This window comes from Dendronephthya gigantea, unplaced genomic scaffold (assembly GCF_004324835.1).
Source record: "Dendronephthya gigantea isolate DGI-Jeju-01 unplaced genomic scaffold, DenGig_1.0 000106F, whole genome shotgun sequence".
Taxonomy (NCBI): Eukaryota; Metazoa; Cnidaria; class Anthozoa; order Malacalcyonacea; family Nephtheidae; genus Dendronephthya; species Dendronephthya gigantea.
In genome coordinates this window covers 455,604-468,453 of record NW_021163116.1, presented here as the reverse complement: position 1 = coordinate 468,453, position 12,850 = coordinate 455,604, and the positions used below count along the sequence as shown (strand labels likewise).

The following is a 12,850-nucleotide window of genomic DNA, read 5'->3' as shown; positions in this document are numbered from 1 at the left end:
TATTGCAACACATATCATGTCATTTTGGGATGAGGGCCCCCTATACTTTTTGTCTATTACTATTACTTACATTTGGTGACTTTCCTAACTCTGGTTTTTCAAAACAACCACTAAATTTACCCCAAAGAGCTTTAGCAATATTAGGAACTCTGCATTCCATATGGCATGTAAAAGCACATGAAGAATCATTAATGAACACAGGGGGAGGGAACCTCAAGGAAAGGTACAAATCAGCTGCATCTCTTACTGATTCTGCTAGTATAAGAAATTTTGATGCAACAGTTGTCTGAAAGAAAACATAGTCACCTAATGAATGTCTTTGAATAGATTGTTGGATATTTAGATTGACATAAAACTATTCTAACTTTTAACTATTCTAACTTACACCATGTCGACAGACAAAATGGTAAAATCCCCCAGTCTTTCCAGGTCCCTTTTCAAAACCATGACAAGGAGAATGACCCATCAGTATTGAAGCATACAGTGCATTGATGCCTGTTCTTAAGTTAACTTTATAAAAAAGAAAAATATAAGGAAAAGGGTTTGCTAGATATAATAAGCCATAATAATTGAAAAGTCAATGTTATTGCAAAATATACAATAAACTTACTTCAGATTTATTAGAGACTTTTATATGACATTTCTCACAGATTTTCTTTAATTCCGGCATAGAAAGACCAGGTAGATCTCCAATGTCCAGTTGGTTTGAATTTATCATTTGAGCTAACACATATGGGTCTCCTACAAATAATCATGTTATCATTAGAAAAGAGAATGGATATAAGACAAAAATAACTACAATCATGGAAAAAATACTTGGAGACTCTTTGTTAATTTCACTAAAAATCTATTATAAAATGCTATAATCGTACATTTTCCATAAATTACTTACTGAATGACCCTCAATGCTCAATTCCCCCTTCCCCTTGAACAATGTTGAATAAAATAAAGTAACTTTCCAACATACAATGTGTTGTATCATGAAGTACTTGCCATAGCTCACCGCTGACCAAGTAGCTCGGTCAGCGAGACTTGTGCTTGTTTTGTTTATAGTTATTGTGTTGAACCACTGTGTGTTAAACTCTTTCGGACATGTAAATATCGTTAGTACGATATTACTAGACACTTAAAACTACAGCTTATGTATAGTAAGTATCTATCTTTTGTTTACATTGTATGTCATGCTTAGCCGCTCTTACAGTTGTTACTATTATTCCATGTAGTATGGTTTCTACATCGTTGTTATTAAATCGGAATATAAAGCAATCGAGGAGAGTTTCTTCATGTAGAAACCAATAGAAATCTTGTTAAGGCGATACCGCACAATCAGACGGATCAGAACGAACTTCACAGTAATTGTGGCGCCAGTCTATTCTATTTACACCAGTGTCTATATTGGATAATCAAAGGAGATCATCAACAAAGCAAATATGGTTGTTGTGACATGCTCTGTCCCGGACTGCGAATTCCAGACAGGAGACGTTTCGGAGCAACTGGCCATCGCCTTGCTAGCCAATCACGGATTGGCCCACCAAAACCCATCGCATCCCCCGCACTCAACAACCCCGGCGCCAAGCCCCCGTGGACCGAAACTCGAGCGCCCAAGGGTTGATGTGGGAATTACTGACGAGCAGTGGAACATATTTCTTCGGCGGTGGGAAGTCTTTCGGAACGGATCGGGTATTGATGACGAATCAGCACCTTCCCAACTTTTTCAATGTGCAGGAGCCGACCTGGGCGACAGCCTCCTGAAACGAACCCAACTATAGTTACTAAAACTGTAACAGAGGTACTCGCAGGAATGCGTTCCCTTGCCGTCATCCCGGTCGCAACAGGTGTCTTACGCACAGAGTTAATGCAATTACGTCAGGAACGTGATGAGCCTGTCCGAGCATTTGCAGCAAAGGTGCGTGGAAAAGCTGAGACCTGTGCATTCACTGCGGCGTGTGAATGTGGAAATAACGTCGATTATACCGACCATGCCATACGGGACGTCCTCCTTAATGGCATATCAGACCCAGACATTCGTCGAGAAGTACTAGGGACAGCAGACATCCTAAAGAAACCGGTGAATGACGTGGTTGCAATGATCGAGAACAAAGAAATGGCACGCAGCGCCTCGTCGTCATCAAATTTGTCAGCAATGTCCTCTTTTCAAAGACAACAGCGCACCGTACCAGTTCCTGAGGGCGTCACCCCGGCGCAGACAGACCGCACCAAACAAGCCCCATGCCCACACTGCAAGGCCATGTTTCATATTTTCAAAGAAGGGGCACGCGGTTGGAACACTAAACCCCATCAAATGTGCCTCTCTTGCTACCGCACCCGCCGCAATAAAAAACGGCAACAACGAAACGAAGCCGGAAACAAGTCCAACATCAACGCCATGGAAGAAAACCCCATAGCCCAAATAGCGACGATTAATTCCGACGCTACACACCTCCCCCGTAAACACCAAGGCAGACGGTCGAATCAGCACCCAACCACCCACACGGCAGTGTTCCACCCCAGACCTGCGACTCTTGATCATCACATCTTCACAAAAGGTGAGTGGCGACGTGCCCGCCTTCGGGAACACCCCAGAATCGAAATATCCATTTCGTTGGCTACCCCTCACAAGGGAATCAAAGGCGACAAGAAACACCCCCCAAACGCCCGTGCGGACATGCCCGCAATCGTTGACACGGGTGCACAGTCCGACCTGTGGTCCCTCCAAAAATTCCTGGCCAGCGGCTTCTCTCGTGATGATCTACGACCTGTCACTATGAGCCTGTCTGCAGCCAACCGCTCCCCCATCTCGGTCGAAGGAGCATTCTTTGCCACAATTACAACCAAACCTCCGAGTGGAAAGGCTACATCGTGCAAGTCTATGATCTACGTCAGCAGCTCTGTCAAAGATATGTACCTATCATACGAGACATTGCTCAACCTAAATGTTCTGTCTCCTACCTTCCCGCTCCCTGATAACCCAAGCGAGAACCCAAGCGACAACACCAATGCTAACCCATGTGACAACCCAAGTGATCCTACCAGCACCCACACCAATGAATCAGGTCACACAGTCACCGAACATAACCCTCACTCCATTAATGACATCCGTGCATTAAACGAAGGATGCTCTGCACCACATGCAACCAAAGAAACACCGTGCTCCTGTCCGGTACGCGCAGCTCCGCCACCAAGACCATCCGAGCTACCATTCCCATGCAAGCCAGAAAATAACGAACGGATGAAACAATGGCTGCTACACAGATATGCATCTTCGACCTTTAACACATGTCCTCATCGTGCCCTACCTTGCATGGAAGGACCTCCCATTGAAATACACGTTGACCCTAGTGCCACGCCGAAAGCATGCCACACCCCGGCTAATGTGCCCATACATTGGCAACAGCACGTACACGAAGACCTGATTCGCGACGAAGCACTTGGCGTGATCGAACGTGTGCCATACGGCGATCCAGTGACCTGGTGCCATCGCATGGTAGTCACAAGAAAGCATGATGGTTCCCCTCGTCGAACGGTTGACCTGTCGCCCCTAAATAAATATTGTCAGCGAGAGACTTTCGCAACGGATTCACCATTCCATCTTGCCCGCCGTATCCCAAAGGGAACCTGGAAATCTGTCACAGATGCATGGAATGGATATCACAGCGTCCCTCTACGACAATCTGACCGCCACCTAACGACGTTTATTACACCATTCGGACGTTGGCGATATACTAGAGCACCTCAGGGCTTCCTTTCTTCAGGAGATGGGTACAACCGCCGCTTTGACGCCATCCTGTCCAGTCTCGAACGTAAAGAGCGTTGCGTCGACGACACGATACACTATGACTCTGATCTAACTCAGCACTGGTGGCGCACAATCGACCTACTCACACGAGTCGGGCAGGCTGGCATTGTGTTAAACCCAGACAAATTCCAGTTCGCGCAAAGAGAGGTTGACTTTGCGGGTTTTCGTATATCAGATTGCACCATCGAACCTCTCCCAAAATATCTCAACGCGATCAGAGAATTCCCCACCCCAACTTCCACAACCGACATCCGAAGCTGGTTCGGGCTAGTGAACCAGGTCGCGAATTATGCCCAATTACGCGACACCATGGCTCCATTTAAACCCTTCTTGAGTCCACGCTGTAAATTCTCCTGGTCCCCGGAGCTGGAATCTGCCTTCCAAGCATCTAAGGACGCCATCATTAATGCAATTCGATACGGTGTTGAGATATTCGACATGCAGAGACGTACATGCCTCCGCCCCGACTGGTCAAAACGCGGCATCGGTTATTTCCTTTTACAACAGCACTGCAGCTGCCCGAGTGGATCACCAGACTGCTGCCCCCAAGGATGGAAAATCACCCTTGCTGGTTCACGGTTCCTCTCTTCAGCAGAACAGCGCTACGCAGCCATCGAAGGGGAAGCTCTTGCCATAGCTTGGGGCCTCGAACAGACACGATACTTTACCCAGGGATGTGATAATCTTATTATCGTTACGGACCACAAACCACTCGTGAAAATTTTCGGAGATCGGACACTAGACGAAATTACCAACTCCCGTCTGTTTAGACTCAAACAACGCACCCTACCATGGCGTTTTGAGATCCAGCACCTGCCCGGAAAATGCAATTATGCCGCCGACGCAACCTCGCGACACCCCTCCTTTTCCAGTGCAATAGAGAGCTTATCCTTCGGATCCCCCACCACCTCCGACCTCACCGAGTCGGCACTGATGGCGTCTATACGTGACGAGACGCATGAGCTTAGCACAGTTCCATGGTCACTCCTCGCACAAGAAACGGCCAAAGACACCACGCTGAGTGGCCTCCTCCAGCGGGTCCAAAAGGGACCTGTCCCTAACGGGCCCGCAGATCCTGCTCTGTCCCCGTACAAACTCATCTGGGACTCCATCTACGAGCAGGAGGGAGTCCTTGTGTACCAAGATCGCGTCATAGTCCCGCCGTCGTTACGTAAGAAAGTCCTAGAGAACCTCCATGCAGCGCACCAAGGTGCATCAACAATGGAACAGCGTGCTCGTCAGATCGTGTATTGGCCAGGAATGTCGAATGACATCCGCACTGTCAGAGAACAATGCTCCTCCTGCAATAGAAACGCCCCGTCGCAAGCTGCGACTCCACCCCTGCCTGCTTCACCACCATCAACACCCTTTGAGGAAGTGTTTGCCGATTTCTTTGATTACGGCGGGCACCACTACCTTGTGGTTGGAGATCGCCTATCGGGCTGGGTAGAGGTTCTTAGTTCCACCTCGGGCACTAACCTAGCAGGCGCGCATGGCCTGATTCGCCACCTTCGGTCATTCTTCGCTACATTCGGGGTACCCAACGAACTCTCCAGTGATGGTGGCCCGGAATTTATCGCAGGAAGTACTCAAGACTTTCTACACCGTTGGGGCGTCCGTCATCGAGTCTCTTCTGCATATTTCCCCCAATCGAACGGTAGAGCAGAGGTAGCTGTCAAAACCGCGAAGCGTCTCCTAGTCACGAACACTGGTCCCACTGGCAGCCTCGATAATGATCGGTTCCTACGAGCCATGCTGCAATTGCGCAACACTCCAGACCCTGATTGCAACATATCACCCGCGCAAATCATATTTGGCCACCCCCTACGCGACACTCTCTGCTTCGTCAACAAATTGGAGAAGTATTCAAACCCCCATATCCGTCCATTATGGCGTCAGGCATGGGCAGCTAAGGAGGATGCCCTTAGAGTCCGAATCGCCCGTCACACAGAATCGCTGACGGAACATTCCAGACCACTCCGGCCACTAACAGCGGGTGCCAAGGTCTTTATTCAAAACCAACAAGGAGCCAGCAAGAAGAAGTGGGACAAATCAGGAACGGTGGTGGAAACTCTAGAGCATGATCAGTATCGAGTCAAGATCGATGGGTCCGGACGCTTAACCCTACGAAATCGCCGTTTCCTTCGAGCCTATAGCCCATCCACCTCCCCCATCAAACATCAACCCGTTGCGGTAACCCCACCAGCAAGATCAGGAGATCAGTATCAGTCACCACAGGCACCAAGCCACCACGACTACCCCCACCGGCACTCATTACAGTCCCCACCACAGTCCGATACCAGCAGTTGTCCATCAGACTGTGACCCACCAACCATGGAGAGTCCAGCTCCCCTTACTGACCCAGGCTCGGACCGACCAGACGAAATCAATACACGTGGTACGACTGCCTCGCCCCCTGAACCACCAGAACCACCAATTCAACCCCCACCTGATCGCCCAAGGCGTATTACCCGACCACCAAAACAATATGAACCTGAAACTGGCAAGTGGATATCAGTTTAAGTCCGCAGAACCATGGCCGCACAAGGATCTACGGACTGGGGGGGATGTTGTATCATGAAGTACTTGCCATAGCTCACCGCTGACCAAGTAGCTCGGTCAGCGAGACTTGTGCTTGTTTTGTTTATAGTTATTGTGTTGAACCACTGTGTGTTAAACTCTTTCGGACATGTAAATATCGTTAGTACGATATTACTAGACACTTAAAACTACAGCTTATGTATAGTAAGGGACTGGTCATAATTTAGCAGGGGGGGTGGGGAGGTGTAATTCAATATTTTAAGGAATGATATTTTGCAACCCTGTCTTGCCTTATCCACAAAAAATCATGCCCCCTCCCCTTGTTCGAGACGGTAAAAATGCCCCCCCCCCCATCCGTCAACGTTTTGATAAACACTGCTTCAAAATGAGAAACTACTGTAATCTGCACCGTCAATTCAAAATAGTAATTACACCTTCAAAAATTTTTCTGACAACGTTTATATAAAGTAATAAAATTAATTTATATACGTCCACTTATATATATTCCAAGGGTGGGTAGACTACAAGTTTTGTGTAGTTCGCTACAACTACTGCTATTTTAAAATAATGTAGTCACCTACAACTACTGCTATTGTCAAAAATATGTAGTTTGGTTCTTTTGACTACGTGTACAGCTATATCGCTAGAAAAATGTAGCGAAGTATTCGCTACTTCGCTACAACAAAATTCCTGGTATCCGTGTTTGTAATTTATATTGATTTCACATGTTTTAAACATATGAAATGTTAAGCATAATATGCTCATATATTCTGATACTATGGATTAATGGCGGATGAGCCAAAGAATTCTAGAACAAAATGTGGGTCCAAACGAGATTTGACATGGTATATTAAATGACTAGTTTTGTATTATAGTGTATGAACTATAGAGTATATAGTCGAGGGATATTAAAAAATCGAAAAGTGGCGAATAGCGATTGTTGTTGAAAAAGTAATCAACTACTTCGCTACTTTTAATATAGAAAATATAGTTCGCGACAACTTCAAACTACCAGTTTTAAAAAGTAGTCTATACAGTTACTCGCAAATTGTAGTTCGCTACAGTTGCAAACTCCAACAACTCCGATACTACCCACCCTTGACATATTCATATGTAAAACATCAGTGTTTTAAAAAAAGCCTAACTTGAGTCCTCTGACGTTGTCTCGCCGATCTCTTGAAGAACAATGTCCTCATTCGTTGATTCATTCTGTTCGTCACTCGAATAGTCTCCAATTTCATTTGCCTCTTGTCTTGAGTTGTATTTTTCAACAGCTATTTCAGAAGGACTGTTTAGTCTAACCCGCAGATGTAAAGCAATGGCGTCAACTTTGGTTTGCTTTTTACTCTTCTTGGGGACTGTTAATTTATGTTTGTCTATGTACTTATTCAGAATATCTACGCGCTGTTTGGACAAAGTCCCATCTTTTAACATTGTGAACCAGTCAAATTCATCGCATGTCATTTCATTTTCTCTTGCATTTTTAGCTTGCTTTTCTGACTTTCTTTTTTCACTCATGAGAACCAAGTGTTGAAGATGATGCAAATAGTCTATGACCTCATTTTCGTTCACTGCGTAGGACTGCGAGAAACATGTTACGGCGTCGCTGTCATCAGAAGAAATTCTATTCTCCTTGTGCAGTTTCTTCAGCTGGGCTCTGGGATGGTAATCATCTGGCTCTCGTTCCATGCCCTCACTGTTTACTAATGGTGTTTTATCTGGAAGCAAGTAATGAAGCTCTGGCAATTTGCTAACGTCAGGAAATGGCCTAGGAGTGCACACCAAAGATTCATCTGCTCGATACTCTTGGTACATTTCTCCACTAGACATAGAAGTGATATTGACATCATCGAGCTTCGAAAAGTAGTTGTGGCCAGGAACTTGGCTTTTCAAATTTGCTGAGTTTGCCGATGAATATGCGTGGAGGTATTTAGTGTTGAAGAAAAACTGGTTAGCTACATTGCTGGTAACTAAGGCCTTCATACAGTCTCCTGCTGGGCCTGGTTCACCATCAATCCTTGTCGCAATATCATGTGAAATTCTCCATGCATTGCGCTCAACAGCTTGCTCTTCTAGCTTCTTTACTTCAGCAACCGACAATAAGTCGACCTGCTCGTTACTTAAGCCATCTGTTGCCTGAAAATAATTCCATTTGATCGCTTGACCTGTGACCAATGCCTCACCTACTGCGGCATTAGACCGTTCGGCTTCGTTTTGCCCAGAATCATGCGGAGCACGGTGAACCCTGTTGAGGTGAGTCCACCCATTTATACGAGCCATCTCAATGTCTCTGTATTTAACTTCTACATTGGAAACGCCGACCCCAGGACCGGCATCTGTGGCTTCCAGAATGTAGTTATACAGAGGTGGCAAATGAAGTTGATTTATGAACTGTAGTGTCTTGTCACTTAGTTCAAGAATTGATTCGATTTGTGACCAGAATTCAACTGGATCAGTAGAGGTTGCTGAGATTTCTTCACTAGTTTCCTTGATGCTCTGTACTTGTTCAAGAAGCTGATTGCCTTTGGAAATGTCTTCAGTGCATGAAAGACTTGTGGTATCTTCATTCCAAACACTCTCTGCGCTCGAAAGTTGTGTCTGAAGCCAGATCAATTTTTCCTCTTCATACTGTCGGAACGGACAGTCCGGCTCATTTGACATGCACAATACATCACTTTTGAGTGTGCAATCTCTAAAATAAAATAGAATGTCATGGACACGTCGACAAAGTTTCCGGACTGGAAGGGCATATGTATGTTCGACATTTGTCTGGACTGCTTGTTCAAACAGCTGAGGGATTTCCCATTTAATTTTAAGCAGATCGGAGGCCCAAACACTTCCAGAGCTGCCAATAAAGTATTTTGGACGGATAGTCACAACAGTTTGGTCTTCAGTATGTACAAATCTTTGCTCTTCTCCAATTTTTTCAACATTTCCTCTGATAAATCTGAACGAGGAAGGTGTCTGGTGAACTCTCGGCTCGCTGAAGTCGTGTTGTGGCAACTGTTTCTGTTTTTGTTGGTCAGCAACATCAAATATTACACCCTTCTTCACATCTCGAACTCCCACATCAGTGCCGGGTCTTAGATAAGCTTTATCATCAAAACTGATAATTAAACTTTGGTTTTTATTTCTTGGCTTGAACATATCATGTTTCACATTTCGGATGTGAGCACGCTGGTGGTGCGTTGATATGGTTGAATGCAATTCTGTTTTGGGGGGCTTTCGTGAACAAAACAGCGATTTGCCACAGTGTAATTTGGCAGCTCTTGATCTTACACACTTTGGTCTAGCGCGGTTTAACACGGTTGTTGCCGATTTGATTAATCTCTTTCCTCTACGGAACAGGTTGTGATTCGCTAGCGATAGGAAATGAGACTTTTTCACTCGATGACCTGCGTACAATACCGTATCGTGTCGTCTTCCATGAGCACTGCTTGTTTCCTCAATGCATTTTGCTATGAATTCTTCATCTTCGGTGTCCAAAGACTTGCTAGCACCCGCACCAAGCTTGCGTCGCTTCACTCTCCTTTCTTTCACTGATGCTAGTGCAATTCGTCGTTTTCGTTGTTGAAATCGCTGTTTGCTTTTGCTATCAACTTGCAACATATCTTCCTGAATATGCTTACTTCTTTCTTCTAAACTTTCTTTGTCTGCAAGGAGATCTGCTCTTCTCCCTTCTGACATCAGGCTTTCTTTCTTGTTCAGCTTTTTTTCAATAGCTTCAATTTTTTCATTCAACTGTTCGAGCCTTTCTTTATCCATCTCTCTGATTGTTTTCTCTGCTGCTATAACTGCATCTTCACACTCCTTGGAGGCATAGACAGTTTTCGCCAGAAAATGCACAGCATTCTCAGGCTTTATTCCTAGTTCATAAACTTTCCTGCGTGATGATGTTGCAAATATCACAGCCTTCAGAACCGTCTTGTCATACTCGGTGTCCATTGACTGCAAAACACGTTTGAGAGTATCAGCGTTTAAATCAAATCGTGAGAAACTTTCTTTATCATCAGATTCAAGACGCTCAAGTTCACAGAGAAAATTACTCAAGTCCACAGTGTCATTCTGTAAAATAATGAAACGTTTGCCAAACAAAGTTGTCACATAGACGCAAAGGCCGTGCTCGTTGTGCAAAAGATGATCCCTAAACTCTTTGTCCTCTACTTGTCGCTGAACAAAATCACAATATATACCATATGCATCCTCATATGGCAGGTAACCGTACGTTTTATCCCTATCACATTTTGCCAGCAATTGTCGGAGTATGTACAATAATCCTTCCAGTGCTCGACTTTTACCAGGACATTTCTTGTGAAAGATGAGAAGGCCTTCGAGTTTCTCCAAGTTCTCATTTACACTGCAAGTTTGGAGCGATTTTCTTACTTTAGTCGATAGTGTGCTTTCAAATCTATTGTTGCTTCTCTTCTCGGCAAAGTTCATTTTCTTGGTGTTTTGGTTTGACATTTTACTCTCCAGATTACATTCTCATTTTATACTCTCCAGATTTTAATCTCATTTCATGATCACATGTGTCTTTGGAACTTTTGGTCAGCGGACCCCCCGAACCATTCTATCAATGAAACATGAAGTACTAGACTTGTGCCACTTCAATAATCAAGATGGCGGAACGAACGGATGAGATTTCGAACGACAAATATGCATATGCAAATAAAGATATCATAGTATTTTTACAATATGCGGACCTGGAAAAATACAAAGATGTTTTTGAAACGTCCGGCTTGACAAAGGTCGATCATCTTAAAGATGTCCAAGAGGGAGATATGTACAAATTTGGTAAGACTAAGATATGGTTTATATAATATATGTCAATTCTGATTTGTGAACATTACTCTGTGTTACTGGCACAACTGACAGGCAATTAATTATATTTTTGTTGTTCTTTTATAGGTTTAACAGAGTTTGAAGTTCGTCGCTTTTTTCGAAGAAAACAAGAATATTTTAATCAGCGTGCTGGTACTACATCTAACGTTGAAGATACTATTCCAAGTACGAGCAACTCTGAAAAGGAGTCGCAGCGTTCCTTGAACCCATTGAAGCCGTATTTGTCACCTCCGCAATGGAAAGTGCCAGCATTGGGCTATGTACCCAATGCCACAACTGAACGAGCTTGTTTTATGAACTCCTTATTACCAGATTTCTACAATTCAAAATTTAAGCACTGCAGAAATGCCAAAGATTTTTGCATTCAGTTTCACTCCACTGGAAGGCAAATGTATCAGGTGAAACAGAGAATTGATAATCTTGGCAAAAATATTGATTCGGTATTGAACACTAAAAACCCTGCTGCAGCAGGAACCCTACTTGAAGAAGATTATACTGTCATACCAAGTGACAGTATTAGAATCAGGCAGAACATCGAGAGAGTCCAGAAAATTACAAATCAATTAGAACAGGTGCTTCATGAAATCAAAGAGAAAGATGGGAAACTCTTTACTGTGTCTGGAAAATTGAAGAGTGGTGAAGATTGTTCTCACAAGGAATTTGAGAAGTATATCGGCCAAGTCTATCATCTCAGAACCCAAGCTGGAAGTATTGAAGGAAAACTTGAATCTCTACAAGAAAAATGTAAACGCTTATTTACATCTACCCTTTCAAAACCAAGGTCGAAAAAAAGAAAACAGAAAGAAAACAGGAGAAAGGCAAAAAAAACAAAAGAATCAAGAATGGAATTCAATTACAAAGCTGTACTGCAAATGATTGCTCCTCGACATGAATTGTCTGCTGAAGATCCTATTCATCCAGATGATTTGAACCTTGAAGCAATAACAGGGCTTTCAAAACACAAAAAGCCATATATTGCTTTTGCCTTTCAACAACATGTGTTAACACATGCAGCAAAAGAGACCATCAAGGAACACCTCTCTTTTTGTCTTGATGACGAAGATCAGGGAACAGAGAGCTTTAGTGACAGTATAAACAGAAGAAATAGTGAGGATGTGTCAACAGATGATAGTGATGGTGACAGTGAAGATATTGATGGCTTTGAGGAAAACTAAAATGATATTTAATATATGAAACAGTCAAGTTGTTGCGTTGGATTTTGTGAAATACTCATAGAGTTTATAGAGTTATATATATATATATATATATACATATATACATATATATACATATATATACATATATATACATATATATGTAATATATAGTCGTTAAAATTTGGTTTTAAACATAATATGTTAGTTATTTCTAGTGAAAGACCCTGCTATTTAAAATATAAATATTTTAACACAGTGACTTATATAACTTTTCATTTTAAATTCTATAACTAATTTTGTTTAATGTTCTAAGCAAAGCTTATGCAGTGCAACTCAAAGTCTAAGCATGTATAAAAGAAATAATTACAACCAGAAATAAGCAACCCCCCCCCTTATAACTGTCTAACATTTTATGAACCCCCCTTTTTTCTGGCTAAAAAATATGTGACCCCCCCACTATTTCCACCTCCCCACCCCCCCTGCTAAATTATGACCAGTCCCTAAGTATCTATCT

General features: G+C 43.5%; 1 protein-coding gene across 1 annotated transcript; it reads left to right on the top strand.

The window, feature by feature from the left end:
• The first annotated feature begins 10,940 nt into the window (after window positions 1–10,940).
• LOC114534779 lies at window positions 10,941–12,354 on the top strand. Its single transcript, XM_028556250.1, has 3 exons — window positions 10,941–11,131; window positions 11,246–11,923; window positions 12,194–12,354. Exons 1-3 carry the CDS (start codon window positions 10,957–10,959, stop codon window positions 12,352–12,354), a joined length of 1,014 nt encoding a protein of 337 aa, XP_028412051.1. The 5' UTR covers window positions 10,941–10,956.
• The last annotated feature ends 496 nt before the right edge of the window (window positions 12,355–12,850 follow it).

What these genes read in the sequence shown, in the direction of transcription:
- LOC114534779 (XM_028556250.1), top strand. Translation starts at nt 10,957, where the DNA reads ATGGCGGAACGAACGGATGAGATTTCGAACGACAAATATGCATATGCA. An exon ending in GGGAGATATGTACAAATTTG is followed by an intron (nt 11,132 to 11,245) that starts GTAAGACTAAGA and finishes GTTCTTTTATAG; the next exon opens with GTTTAACAGAGTTTGAAGTT. An exon ending in TGAATCTCTACAAGAAAAAT is followed by an intron (nt 11,924 to 12,193) that starts GTAAACGCTTAT and finishes TAACACATGCAG; the next exon opens with CAAAAGAGACCATCAAGGAA.